A 15,330-nucleotide genomic window follows, 5' to 3' on the forward strand; every position below is an offset into this window, starting at 1 on the left:
CCCACCCAAATCTTGTCATTAGAGGAAAAATAAAAACCTGGGGCCAAAGAAATATCTGGGACCTAGAATTGCCGACATAAGATAAAGCACAACACACACTTGGTAAAACCCTAAACTGGCAGTGACAGCATTTCAATTGTTTAAAAAAACAAAAAAAATTAAGTTTTCCAAAGCAAATTCTTTGTCATACTTGGAAGCAACTCGAATGAGAGAAATGGTTCTGAGAAACCAGAGGCTTTGCTCTGTTTTTAGATCAGAGCTGATTGTTTGGATTGCTAAATCCTCTGAGTGTCTATTTATTAATCTGTTAAGTGTGGAAGCAAACATTTCAGAAGCAGGTGTAGCCACCCTGCTGGCCAGCCAGACTGAGTGCCCAGCTCTATAATGTCAGTCTGGGGAGAAAAAAGAAAGCAAAATGTAGTGTTCTGATCTCTGCTCGAGCTGCATACAGTATTATAGAAAAGAACAACTCAGTCCTTACGGAATACCAGGACAGTCCACAGCCAAAGGCCGTGTCTGTGCCCCTGTCTCTCGGTGCTCCCGGTCAGCCAGAGGGGCTGCCTGCACAGAGGAGAGGTGTAACCAGGGATGTTCTCATCAAAGGTGGGGAACTGCCTGTAGGATCAAGGAATGACGACAAGGACCTGGAAAGTCAGAGGAGAGAAAGCCGAACCCAGGAAAAATTGGAGGGAGAATTTTTAGGTATGAAAACAACAGCTATAGATTCCAGAGAGAGAGACTCCTGTGCCTGGACTTTAGGGGGTGTATTAGGGAAGTAAGATAAATTGTTACTAATGGTCAGGTCAAATCCTGGAGGGCTTCAAAAACCACCTTGAGAAATCTAGAATTGGAATTATAAAGGAAAGGGACAAAATAAAATACTGAGGCATTTAAACCACGGGAGAAACTTGGTGAAAGCGTTTTTTTAAAAAACAAAAACAAAAAACAGCCTGACAATAACTATTACTCAGGTTTGGATGTAGATGGTAGGAGAGAAAAGGTAAGACGCCTGGCCTGTTTCAAGTCAGCTATTAAACATCTTTCAAAGCTAGCACATATTTCTACTTTTGCTATTTTATCTCAAACCTGAAGGCCACCATATGCTTCCAGCTGCATCTGTAGCTCTTTTTTTTTCTCTCTCTTAAAGCATGTCTCCACTCTCCATGCATCGAACTGCAGAGATTCCTACCAGGGCTCAGATTGCTGAGTAAACAATGGTGGTTTCCATTCTGAAAAAAGTAACCCTGCTGCCCACCGCCCTGAGAATGTGGTGTGGGAACCAAGGGATGATTAGGTCTTAGTTGGTAAATTTTCATGTTGTCTAGTGGAGTTGAAGGAGCCTTTTCAGACATTCCCTTCACATTGTGGTGGTGGTTTAATCACTAAGTTATGTCTGACTCTTGTGATCCCATGGACTGTAGCCCTCCAGGCTCCTCTGTTTATGGTATTTCCCAGGCAAGAACACTGGAATGGGTTGCCATTTCCTGCTCCAGATCTTCCTGGCTGGGGGATCAAACCCACATCTCCTGCATCACAGGCAATCTGTTGCCTTTCAGGCAGATTCTGTGTTCTTTTTAAAGAGAGAAACTTGCCAACTGACTCAGGCTGAGGTCCTGACTAATGGCATTCCTTATTCCTCGTGATTTGAATCTAGATGTTATAAAAACAGTGGTGAAGCTGCCTGTATCTGAGTCAGTATAAATGCCAAGCCTCCCTGCCTGCTGCTTCTGTACCCAAGAAGAGAATTAATCACCTATGTCTCTGCTTCAGATTCTCTAAAACTCTTTCAGCTGTATTCCCTGAGAAAATAGCAGCAAATTCGGAATCTGTCTAAACTCCATTCAATGGCACTTTCTCATGGCCTATTGGTTAATAAATCATACCTGGAGTTATTTGTTAAAAAATGATTCCCTGGTGGTCCAGTGGTTACGACTGTGCACGCCCACTGTGGGGGCCTGGGTTCGGTCCCTGGTCTGGGAACTAAGATCCTACAAGCCTCAAGGTATGGCAAAAAAAGAAAACAACTCACCACCACCAACAAAAAAGAATAAAGAATATATAGGTAAGCTTATCACTGAAAATCCATAGTTAGACAAGTGCTGTAGTTGCCCTACCATTGTCACTATTAATTAGGCCTTCTTTTACACTTGCTTGTACACAGCTGTAGCCACAGGCGTATATGGTCAGTCATGTCTGACTCTTTGTAACCCATGGACTGTAGCCCCCAGGCTCCTGTCCATGGAATTCTCTAGGCAAGGATACTGGAGTGGGTTGCCATTTCCTTCTCCAGGGGCCTTCCCAGACCCAGGGGTCGAATGCACATCTCCTGCATCTCTTGCTGGCAGGTGGATTCCTTAGCAGTGTGCCTCCTGGGAAGCCCTTGCATCCATTTGGGGGTGGGGTGCGTAAATGAAACGATAAGAACAATAAAACAGCAAAACAGTAAGATTCTGAGATGCTGTTTTTTCGTTCCCTGGAAGATGGGGAGACGTGGGAACATGAGGTTGGACGTCTGACCAGGTTGTCAGGAGGGCACGAAGGTACAGACAAGCTCTGTGTAAACACTGCACTTCCACCAAGTGTGAGGCCAGCATGCAGAACTTTGAATCAGACGAGTAGGAAACATGGCAAGTGGCTGGAGTAGGAAATGTCAGCCTGTGTCAAGTCTCAACAACGAGGTAAGTCTCAAGGCTGGACGCACCCTTGCCCACATCCTACCACAGAGAGGACATGCCATGGGATTCAAATGAAGGGAGAGGGTTAAAGCCCTTTGTAGCACCGAGAGGCTGACAGGACAGGGTGACTGGACACAGATGACTGGACCTGGCTACAGTTTTAATTGGTGACCTTCCCCGGGCACCTCCTGAGCCACTGGGTAAGGGACAAACCTGCTAACATGTGGGAGCCTTAAATATTCGGCATCTGGCATCCTCTCTCAACATCACAGCAGGTCGTCACACACCGGGTCACTCTTTATGTCTGAAATATTCTGAAGTTTTCCGCCCCATAGAGCGGGCACACACTAAATGCTCCCTCAACACCTTTTGATTGGATAATTTCACTTTCCCTGTAAAAGCTGATCCTGATTTTAAAGAATCTGAAGGAGAGAGTAGGAGAAGTGAGGGATATTTCCCCAAGAGGGAACAGATTTCTTGGTACCTGGAGCAAAAAAATCAGGATGTTGGTCTTTGGGCACAGAGGTTCCCGGTGACTCAGCAGTATGGAATCCGTCTGCCGATGCAGAAGATGTGGGTTCAATCCCTGGTTCTGGAAGATCCCTTAAAGGAGGAAATGGCAACTCACTCCAGTATTCTTGCCTGGAGAATCCCCATGGACAGAGGAGCCTGATGGGCCACAGTCCATGGGGTTGCAAAAGAGCTGGACATGACTTAGCAACTAAGACAATTATTTTTTTAAAACAAGAAAATAGATTTCAACTTTATTAGTGAACAAAGATATTTATGTAAGTAGTCTACCCACAGAGACATCTAGAAAACTCTCTGGATGGTACAACTATCCCTCCTTCACTTGAGATTTCTGCACTGTTTTATTTTCTTACAATAAGCATGTAATGGTTTGCAGAAACAATAAATCATCTCCAGTAAGAGAATTAGTAAATCGGGCTTCCCTGATAGCTCAGTTGGTAAAGAATCTGCCTGCAATGTAGGAGACCCTGGATCGATTCCTGGGTCAGGAAGATCCACTGGAGAAGGGATAGGCTAGCCACTCCAGTATTCCAGTCTAGAGAATTCCATCGACTGTTATAGTCCCTAGGTTCCCAAAGAGTTGGACAGGACTGAGTGACTTTCACATTTTCTTCACTTTAGTCTGTCAAAATTTGATGAAGCCTAAATATACACCTTGGTTGTAAAAGTGCCTAAAGAGATAAAACAGTTACCTGTTTTATAACAACCTATAAACCCACATAACCAGAATATTATTTGAAATGTAAAACATTCTGAAGTTTTGTAGATTATGAGATTTGATATCAAATATTTTCTAGTCTATTGACACACATACTTTTATTTTTCTTTACAACCTTATATCAGAACTATCTGATTAAAAACCAACAACAAATGTGTTTCTCAAACTCCACAGCCAGGATACCCGCTGTTGCAAAGCCTGCGGTTTGTCTACAAGATTCTTTTGCCCGAACTCACAGATACAGTGAATTTTCTCAACAGCTATTTGCTGAGAACATACCCCACCATGTTCATTTTGCTAGACTTGCAGGAAATCAAAGCAGAGTCTGCAGCAGAGAGGGTTTATTCGCAGAGCCACCGAGCAGGGAGATGGGAGAACAAACCTCAGACCTGCCTCCACAAAGGCAAGGGACTTGAGATTTACAGGATAACCAGTCAGGCAGCAGGGCGGCCTGAAGCGCAGGGAGTGGTGATTGGGGAAAGGTATGATGAGCCTCATTCTGCACAGGTGGAACCAGGCTTCAGATTCCCACTTCCCTTAGGTCACCCCGGGGATGCTGGCGCCCACCCAGCTTAGCTGGCTGAGCGCAGACAGATGCGGCTGACTCCAAGTCCCTGGAAAACAGCTCGGGCCAATGTCTTGTCTAGGTTCCGAGCCCCTTGGAGGACAAGCAGATCTTAAAACAACCTTGATTAGTGCTGGCAGGTGAGGTCGATTTGACTCATCACCCATGGTGTCACTGCCCCATGCTGGGGACTGGAAGGAGGTACCAGAATCTCATGCCTGCAGATGTTTGGTCTCTGGGGAGACAGGCATGTGACTGGGGAGAACTGGCTGGACAGGTCATCTCTGTAGAGGGAGGGGCAGAGGGGCTGGGGTAGGAGCCTCCCAGCCTGGAGCTGAGGAGTCAGGTAACGCTCTGGGGCCCGGGTGGGATCTCAGAGCAGAACCAGAGAAGCTGTGGTGATGTCTAAGCTGCTGGTCCAGGAGACCCGGGCAACTCAGGAAGGGCGTTTGGGTTTCTCACGAGGACAGTTGTGGGTGCCTGTAATGAGCAGGACACAGGCAAGATAGGAGGAAGGAAGCAGAGGGACCAGAGTTGTTGGGGAGGCCAGGCCTGAGCAAGGGCAGGGCCAGGATTTGGGTAGCAGGGTTGGGACCAAAGTGCAGGCATCATGCCAGCCGGTGGGTTTGGGTGACCTGGGCCCAGGTGGAGTGGGGAGTGGGCACCCACAGGGTATGCACTGGGGTTGCCCTGGCGAACGGTGACAGAGAGCCAAGCAAAGTGACTTGGAAGCCCATCAGCGCTGAGGCCAAAGGCCCCAGAAAAGGGACAAGACAGGAGTGAAAAGAGCAGATTCAAGGACTGGTCCTCAGTGTCCGCAGGGGACAGAGACCAAGCACTAATATCTGCACAGAGCAGCAATTGAGGCCACCCTGGTCACAGGAATGCGGCCTGAGTACACCCTGACAGAGGTAGGGACTCCTGGAGCATCCCTGCAGCTGGGGGTGGCCGGAGAGGCTGCGGGGAGGAGACCCCGGCCCTGCTGGGCCTCTGGCAACCCTCAGGCAGGAGGAACCTGCGTCTCCAGGCCCGTTGGGTGGGACGGCCCAAGGGGAGACAGGCCCCTACAGCCCCTGCCCTCCCTGATTTGTGGGTGACAGCATGTGTTGGGCCTTAGGCTCTGTGCTTGGAGTCGTGAGCCTCACCTTTCAGAACTGGAACCAAGTGCTTATTGACAGAAAGCCCAGTCACTAGTCACTGGCCAAGTTCAGTTCCCAATGGTGCGGCCTTCAGCTCCAGGAAGCCACCATCAGCCCCTCCACCTGCAGCTTGCTTCTTCAAAACCACAAGAGACTCCGCTGTTTCGGGTCTCTGACCTTGAAACACTGTTTTAAAGGGCTCCACTGATTAGGTTAGGCCCACCTGGGACAATCCCCCTTTTGATTAAATGAATTAATTGTTACTGTTATTTTTAAATGACATCACAGGCTCTTGTCACCTCTGCCACATAAGATAATCCAGTCTCAGAAGCAACAGCCCTTGGTATTCCCAAACACGTGACTCACTGGGAATCACCTTGGACCAGCCTGTCTCGCCCGGTCCCTGGCATGTTGTACCCCATTTGAGAAAGAAAAAGAGTGAAAACGGGGCTGAATATCAAAGAAAAAGGACAGTAGACTAAAGCACTGCACGAGTCAAGAGTTCTCCAGAGAACCAGAGCCGATGGGATAGACGTACACTATAATAGGGAGCGATTTATTACAGGAACTGGATAGCGCTCCTCGTGAAGGCTGAGAATCCTCACCTCCTGATGTCCGCAGCTGAGACTCAGGGAAGCTGGCCACCTGGTTCCAGTTTGAGCACAGAGGCCGGAGAACCAGGAGCATGGGCGGTGTCGGCCCAGTCTGAGGGCGGGATAAGAGGTCCCAGCTCAGGAGCCAGGCAGGGGCGTGAGTGCTCCCCTCCTTCACCTAGTTGTCCAACCCCCACCCCATCCACACATGTGATGTCATCACGGCAGGAGCAGGGACAGGTGGGCGTACCCAGGAGGCTCGGGATGCGGGGAGGCGGTAGGGCTTGGAAAGAAGCCTGGGGTCCCCTGTCCCGTGATGAGGAAGTTGTCCAAGGCCTGAGAGCACCGGGGGATGAGCGGGTAGTAAATTTAATTTCTTCAACATGAGGAGCCAAATCCGGATCTGTTTGTTGTATAAATGTCCACTTAACATAGCTAAGAAAATGGCCAGGGAAAGAGCTAACAGCTAACTCTGAATACTTCGCTGACATATACTTTCTATATTAATCTACACAGTAACCATCCGTTTTAGGCAACCGTGGTGGAAAAGGAAGGAAAGTGTTTTTTGGAGCTTGCTGACTAAGGACAGAGCCTCCTTCTTCAGACAACTTCTCACTGACTCACTTGGATTCATTCTGTGTACTTACTCCCAACGTGGCCCCTCAAAGTCCTTACCTCTTTTTTTAAAAAATTTACTTATTTTAATTGGAGGCTAATTACAATAGTGTAGTGGTTTTTGCCATACATTGACATGAATCAGCCATGGGTGTACATGTGTCTGCCATCTTGAACCAACCTCCCGCCTCTCTTGATGGTCCTGCCTCTCACACCTTGGGGAGCTGAGCACAGCAGGAGCCATGGGAATGGTGGTGGGTGCTCCTGGGACAGGTGATCAAATCAACAGCTGGACCCGGCTTCACCCTCTGGGACCTTCCCTTGAGGGGAAGCCGTCGGCCGCCTGCCTTGCGGGGAGGCCACTAGAGCAGCCCAGGTGGTGGCGGCCGGGGGGCCGTTGGGTGGGGGTGTGGGTAGGTGGGTGTGTTTGTGGCCACCGGCAGTGCCCCCTGACCTGCCCCACCTCCTCCTCTCACAGGTGTTGGTCCCCAGTGAACACCCACCCTCTTCTGCCCCAAAGTGTCTCAGTACCCATTTCTAGGGGGCCTCGCCCCAACGGGCTCTACTGTGAGGGGCCCTGGCTCTCCTGAAAGATGTGAGGGGGAGGGAGATGGGTTGGGGGTTCACTTGACTCCCCTGTCCCTTGCGCCCTTTATGTGGCCACTGGGCCTCTGACCTGGGAGCCAGGGTCACTGCCGTTCAAGCCCACAACCCCACTGGGGCTCCCGTCTGACTCTGCACCCATCCCCCTGCCAACAGGCGTCCACCCTGGGAAAGGAAGTGCAGGCGGCGATGCCAGCAGCCACCCTGACAGGGTCTATCACTTATGGTCATGAATTAATTATTCTAAGTTAACGAATATCCTATTTTCAGAGGTTAAAAGGAACAATTCTGAGACTCTGTGATGGCAACGTTAGCACATTAGCACGAAGACTGAGACGATAATCTGAAAAAAAAGGAATGAATCACAGTTTCACATTCCTGTAACTGGTTTATTTGAAGCTTACCTGTCAACCAGAGAACAAGCCATAACAATACGAATAGTGATGAGTTCAGCTTCATAGGGAAAGACTCTAATAAGCTCAATCTTTATGCACTACTTTGGAACCAATTTACTAGATATATTAAGCAAATAACATGCAGAGCAGTATGTGGTTTCCCACTACTTGTCTTAGAAGAGGGGACAGAATATAGGTGTGTTACTTTCACTTAACGTTTACGTGTACTCTACACGAACACAGACACATACGACATACACTTGCTTATATAATCCTACGCTACTTCTGGAAACACACAACTGACACGGAGGTCACTGGTGGTCTGAGGAAGGGAGTGAGTGGTCGTGGGGCGGACATGGGAGGGAGACTTCACGAGATTTTACACTTCTTTGCTTAGAACCATATGCAATTTTTGGAAAAGACCGGGAAAGACTGAAGGCAAAAGGAGAAGGGGGTGGCAGAGGAGGAGATGGTGAGATAGCTCAGCGACTCAAGGGACTCGAATCTGAGTAAACTCCGGGAGAGAGTGAAGGACGGAGGAACCAGGCATGCTACAGTCCACTGGGTCACAAAGAGTTGGACACGATTTAAAGACGGAACAACAGTATGCAATTACTGTGTACTGAGAAATAAATTAAGATTCAAGAGCAAATGCAAAGACAAGCAGCAACACACCACTAGTGTACACTACGTTCATCAGGATCCAGGGCGTTTGGGGAAATACTCAGGGAGTGAGGGCATGGGTGGCTTACACTGTCACATAGTTTTTAAAATCTTATGAGTGGCTCTCAAGCTCGATTTCCAAACCTCGAATATGCATTTGGAAGGAAGCGAACACAGCACAGCCGGAGCTGGGTGACTTCTCTGAATGATGCCTGTGGGGCTTTCAGGCTTAGCGTTCATCCAGGCCAAGCTTAGCAGCAAAGAGCGAGGTGACGGGCTCATCCCCACTTTCCAGGGCCAGGTCGTATGCCGTCTGGCCTCTTGCATTCTTCTTCTGGACGCTGGCGTTGCATCTGAGAAGGAAAATGGGGGTGAGCTGACGGATTCCAGTCCCTGAGCCTCAGGGCCTGACTCCTCCCTGCTGCTGGGGCTCCCGGGCCCCCGTCCCAAACTTCCCCGAGAGGCCACCACGACCCAGCCCTCAAAGGCGGCTCTACCCTGAGCCCTTCTGACAGGCTCTGCGATCTCACACGTCCAATGCCAGTCCTGACAGAGGGTTCCCATAGCCTCCACAACCCACAACCAGGTGGATTCAAGGGGGGCAGCATTTTCATTGTGCTTTGAAAAGCCCTTAGTGCCTTGGGAGCCGTGGTGGGATGGTGGCCCCCATTCACTGGGTCAGCTGTTTGGGCACCAGGACCCCCTGAAATCCTCACAGACCAACAGGGGGATCACTGTGGCAGTTGGAGTGTCCCCCAGAGGCCAAGGAACGTACCCCAGTAAGGCAGCGATGCACTCCCTTCCTGCCCGGCCAAGCAGAGTTGCTTCATGAAGAGCTGTATTTTGGAGCCTGTTTGGGTGGGAAAAAATCCCTGGCTAAATCCTTGGTTAGAATCCTCGAGAGACTGGAGAGGGAGCAGGCACAACGGGGCCTTGGTTTCACCCATGACCTACTTAACTAACCCAGGAAAATCTCTTGACTCTCCCCTTTCTGCTCCTTTCCTTGGAAGATTAGCAGGGTAAGCTTTGATATCAGAGAGAAAGTTTTAAAGTGAGGAATCCCACAAGGATCTGGTTTGTAGTCAATTTATATGAATACACACTATGTTAGTATGTTTCCTGCAAGAGTTCATGGAATGTGTGGGACATGGTCTTACCCTTGGTTTGAATCCTGGTGACTGTCCTATGACAATAACCTTTCAGGGCTGAGGCTCCTATTCTTGTGTGGGGACAATGATCTTGGCTTCAGTGAGTGTGGCTTGTGTGATATGAAAACAAACACCAGCCTTAGGGCCCTGAGGGCAGGCCTGAGAGGTCAGACAGCATATTTTGCTATGTGCCAGACTCTCTCTCCACGTTGCCTGGTCAGCTTGGCCCAGTGAGGGAGCAGTGGCTGTCACAGTGGAGGAAGGGGTGGTACCTGCATTCCAGAACTCACGAAAGGCTCCTGATCAGAGGTGGCAGGAGTGATGGAAGGTGGGAGTCATGGCTGGAGACAGAAATGAGATGAGCAGCTGAAGGTCTGCATTCTCCTGGCCCCTGGTCCTTCCCTCAACACGACCACCCCGTCCCCTGCACGTGCAGATGTATCTGCAGCCATAAACGTATCCCAGTGAAGAAAAAGTTTGGTGGCCTCTTTTCTGAAGATGATACATGGTGAGAACCAGGTCAGCAACTCCCATGCCCAGAGGGAAGCCTTCCACTTGTCCCAGCCTGAGAGTAGCTTCACTGACTCGCAAAGCCCCCTGTCATTTGATAAGCTCCTGCTATATACACAGAATTCCCACCCACCTAGCCCATTTCCCATTCGCAAACCTGAATGGATGATAAAGGATTGTGCACATCTGAGAAAAACTGGCAGCATCAAAGAGAAAAAACCGAGACACACAAACATAAAAAAATTTAAAATGACTGAAGACAACATAAAACAAAAACAGAGGCTTTGAAGAAGAAGCAATCAGAACCAAAAGGCACTCTTAGAAAGTAAACTTCCAGATGTTCAAGTTGGATTTAGAAAAGGCAGAGGAGCCAGAGATCAAATTGCCAACACCCGATGGATCATAGAAAAAGCAAGCAAGCTCCAGAAAAACATCTACTTCTGCTCTATTGACTATGCCAAAGCCTTTGACTGTGTGGATCACAACAAACTGTGGAAAATTCTTAAAGAGATGGGAATACCAGACCACCTTACCTGCCTCCTGAGAAATCTGTATGCAGGTCAAGAAGCAACAGTTAGAACTGGACATGGAACAACAGCTGCTGCTGCTGCTGCTAAATCACTTCAGTCATGTCCAACTCTGTGCGACCCCATAGACAGCAGCCCACCAGGATCCCCCACCCCTGGGATTCTCCAGGCAAGAACATTGGAGTGGGTTGCCATTTCCTTCTCCAATGCGTGAAAATGAAAAGTGAACGTGAAGTTGCTCAGTCGTGTCTGACTCTTAGCGACAAAATGGACTGCAGCCCACCAGGCTCCTCCATCCATGGGATTTTCTAGGCAAGAGTACTGCAGTGGGTTGCCATTGCCTTCTCCTGGAACAACAGACTGGTTCCAAATAGGGAAAGGAGTATGTCAGGGTTGTATACTGTCACCCTGCTTATTTAACTTATATCCAGGGTATATGAGAAACGCTGGGCTGGATGAAGCACAAGCTGGAATCGAGATTGCCGGGAGAAGTATCAATAACCTCAGATATGCAGATGACACCACCCTTATGGCAGAAAACAAAGAAGAACTAAAGAGCCTCCTGATGAAAGTGAAAGAGGAGACTTAAAAAGTTAAAAAGTGAAAATATTAAAACTCAACATTCAGAAAACAAAGATCATGGCATCTGGTCCCATCACTTCATGGCAAATAGATGGGAAACAATGGAAACAGTGACAGATTTTATTTTCTTGGGCTCCAAAATCACTGCAGACGGTGACTGCAGCCATGAAATTAAAAGATGCTTGCTCCTTGGAAGAAAAGCTATGACCAACCTAGACAGCATATTAAAAAGCAGAGACATTACTTTGCCAACATAGGTTCATCTAGTCAAAGTTATGGTTTTTCCAGTAATCATGTATGCATGTAAGAGTTGGACCATAAAGAAAGCTGACCGCCAAAGAATTGATTCTTTTGAACTATGGTGCTGGAGAAGACTCTTAAGAGTCCCTTGGACTGCATAGAGAGCCACCCAATCAATCCTAAAGGAAATGAGTCCTGAATATCCATTAGAAGGACTGATGCTGAAGCTGAAACCCTAATACGTTTGCCACCTGATATTAAGAACTGACTTATTAGAAAAGACCGTGATGCTGGGAAAGATTGAAGGCAGGAGAAGACAGGGATGCCAGAGGATGAGATGATTGGATGGCATCACTGACTGTATGGACATGAGTTTGAGCAAGTTCCGTGAGTTGGTGATGGACTGGGAAGCCTGGCATGCTGCAGTCCATGGGGTCACAAAGAATTGGACACAACTGAGCAACTGAACTGAACTGAATTGAGAAAGTAAAAAAGCTGACTGTTGAAATAAAGAGTAGTTAGCAAGAGAGCCAAGAAAACCTCTTTAAACAGAGAGAAAAAGGGAGATGAAAAATATGGGGAAATAAATTTAAAAAGACAGATAGAGGGGGTCAATTCAAGAGGCCCACCATTAACTCATAAGAATTTTAGAAAGAGAGATTAAAAAAAATAGAAGAAACTTCCCCTGAAAAGACACATGACTTTTCAGACTGAAAGGGCCACCTGGATGAATGAACAACAGTACATCAAAAAAAATACCCATATGAAATCTCAGAACATCAGTGGTAAATGCTTCCAGGAGGAACAAACAGGTCACAATAAGGAAGAATTCGCTGTAGCATTTGCATGGGCTATGCTGGATGCTAGAAATAATCAGAACAAGGCTTACTAAGACTTGAGGAAAAATCATTTTGAATACAGAAATTAATATCAAGATATTAATCAAGAGTGAAGACAAAAGAAAGTCATTCTTGACATTCAAGGACTCAAAAGTTTTTTCTACATACCCTTTCTGAAGAGGTTACCTAAGCCCACACTCCAGCCTGACAAGGGTCAAAACCAAGAAATAAGGAAGAGTGAAGAGTAACTATAGGTGGATTCCAGTGAAAAGAAATGCCATGATGACCACTGTTCTGCAGGGCCAGAGAGCTGCCACACAAAATCTGACTAATAAGTATACTCTAAGAAGAAAGCCTCTAAGAGGAAAAGCACTGAAAATGTAAGGAACAAGGTAAGATTACAGATGTGGTAAATGTGTGTTCTTTTTCAAATCAGAAAAAAACAAAGGCAATCAGAAAGTCCAGAGGAATCAAAGATACATAAAACATGAACAACTTAGTCATGGATTGTGAAAAAAAAAAAAATGTGGCCTGATTTTGAATAATTTATGGTGTGTAAGGAGAATCCATTTGACATTTCTGGTAAGGAAATTTTATTTCACAGGCGTAAATGTTGTTGTTTTCTTGAACCAACAAACAATAAAATGTAATCAGAATATAGCAATGAATGATATTTATGTAGCTATTATAATGCAATTACTCTCCATACTTTTCAACCATTGGAATCAACCTATGGATGAAGAATGAACATCTTAGTTATGTTAACACAAGTAAACATAACTGTGATTCGTGCTGTGTAATTATTGACTAACAGAAGTTGTGGGAAGGAAGGGGAAGGAAGGACAGAAGTGAAGATATAGAGCACTAATACATACTTGGCAGAAAGTGAAGAGGAGGCTTTCATCAAAAGCCTCTTGATGAAAGTGAAAGAGGAGAGTGAAAAAGTTGGCTTAAAGCTCAACATTCAGAAAATGAAGATCATGGCATCTGGTCCCATCACTTCATGGGAAATAGATGGGGAAACAGTGGAAACAGTGTCAGAGTTTATTTCTGGGGGCTCCAAAATCACTGCAGATGGTGACTGCAGCCATGAAATTAAAAGACGCTTACTCCTTGGAAGGACAGTTATGACCAACCTAGATAACATATTGAAAAGCAGAGACATTACTTTTGCAACAAAGGTCCGTCTAGTTAAGGCTATGGTTTTTCCAGTGGTCACGTATGGATGTGAGAGTTGGACTGTGAAGAATGCCGAGTGCCAAAGAATTGATGCTTTTGAACCAGTCCATTGTAAAGGAGATCAGTCCTCGGTGTTCTTTGGAAGGAATGATGCTAAAGCTGAAACTCCAGTACTTTGGCCACCTCATGTGAAGAGTTGACTCATTGGAAAAGACCCTGATGCTGGGAGGGATTGGGGGCAGGAGGAGAAGGGGACGACAGAGGATGAGATGGCTGGATGGCATCACCGACTTGATGGACATGAGTTTGAGTGAACTCCAGGAGTTGGTGAGGGACAGGGAGGCCTGGCGTGCTGCGATTCATGGGGTTGAAAAGAGTCAGACATGACTGAGCGATTGAACTGAACTGAACTGAACGTACTTGTACACACTTCTCAGTACACACGGGTCAGTCAAGTGATATCACTGAAAGATGATAATCAATGTAGAGGAGTTGAGGACTATCACTGTTATTTTCACAGTAATTAGTAAAGAACCAAAAACAGTAACAGAATGATCAAAACGTGATGGTGGGGTCAGCAAGTGTAATCACCATTTATCACAGCAGGAGTCAACAGATGCTATCTGAGCATGCTAGATCAGGAAGGACCAGTTTAAGTATACTGTTTAGTGACAGAGATATAGCTGACTCCCAGGAGAACTTTAAAATATTTACATTAGTTGTCCTTGAAGACAGAACTGCAGATGAAGAGGTAAAGGTAGCCGAGGCCTGCCAAGCTCTTTCACAGGATGTGGTTTTCTTCAGTCAGGTCCACATCTTATTCTGATACAATTGAAAAGTTACTTGGTGTGTATGAATTGTTTTCAGCAATCATACACAGTTTAAGAAATCTTTCTGCCAGCCCAGTCATAAATAAGACAGTGTCACTAGGACAGGTCCAGAAATGATGAAACTGGTAAACAAACCTCCCACGCTGCTCTGTACCTAAGCAAGCCTGTCCCAGACTAACTCTAGGAGCCTCTGCTCTGGTCCTGGGGGTGCCTCTCCTGACCACACCATGCTCAACTCTCTTACCTGGCTTTATTTTCCTTGCAGCACTTAGCATTCTCTGCAATGATTCATTCATCTGCTCACTTGTTTACTGTCTGTCTCCTCCACTACACTCTGAGCTCCATGAGGGCGGGGTCTGTCTCCATCACTGCTGTATGTCCACTGCCTAGAATGCGACCAGCACACAGTAGGTGCTCAGAAACCACTAGTGAAATGAATACACCAATGAAGAGAATGAACAGACAAACTTGGGGAAGGAGTGTTGCCTCCTAGACCCACATGACTTGCAAGAATTGCAGGTAAACATGTCTATGAATCTCTGCCTCCAACGGTGGGTATGGGGAAGCCCCTGCCTGATTCTGGCTCCAGAGTCGGAACTGTCCAGGTGATGACTTTCCATTTTCCAGAAAGTGAGAAACTTAGCACTTTCAACTGGTTTTTGCTACAGCAGAACTCTCAGTACCAAGCCACCCCAGTGGTTTCAGGTCTCATCTAATTTTAGATCTTAGCATTCATGTATGTTCCATTCCGCCAGCTTACCTGGCCAAGGACCCTGCTGCTACTGCTGCTAAGTCGCGTCAGTCGTATCCGACTCTGTGCGATCCCATAGACGGCAGCCCACCAGGCTCCCCCGTCCCTGGGATTCTCCAGGCAAGAACACTGGAGTGGGTTGCCATTTCCTTCTCCAATGCATGAAAATGAAAAGTGAAAGTGAAGTCGCTTAGTTGTGTCCGACTCTTAGTGACCCCGTGGACTGC

At 47.1% G+C, this 15,330-nt stretch overlaps 1 protein-coding gene across 8 annotated transcripts in view; it reads right to left on the minus strand.

Moving 5' to 3' along the window:
- Positions 1–7,807: 7,807 nt before the first annotated feature.
- DZANK1 (double zinc ribbon and ankyrin repeat domains 1) overlaps positions 7,808–15,330 on the minus strand; it is a 52,671-nt gene continuing 45,148 nt past the window's right edge. For 3 of the 8 annotated variants that reach the window (XM_070801040.1, XM_070801038.1, XM_070801033.1), the window contains 3 exons: positions 9,936–9,986; positions 9,273–9,347; positions 7,808–8,850 (listed from right to left, as the gene is read on the minus strand). In XM_070801040.1, the coding sequence (XP_070657141.1) occupies positions 8,727–8,850; positions 9,273–9,347; positions 9,936–9,986 (250 nt within the window). In that variant the 3' untranslated portion in view covers positions 7,808–8,726. The other 5 variants (XM_070801034.1, XM_070801039.1, XM_070801037.1 and 2 more) reach the window with 5 other exon arrangements.

This window comes from Bos indicus, chromosome 13, assembly GCF_029378745.1.
Source record: "Bos indicus isolate NIAB-ARS_2022 breed Sahiwal x Tharparkar chromosome 13, NIAB-ARS_B.indTharparkar_mat_pri_1.0, whole genome shotgun sequence".
Taxonomy (NCBI): Eukaryota; Metazoa; Chordata; class Mammalia; order Artiodactyla; family Bovidae; genus Bos; species Bos indicus.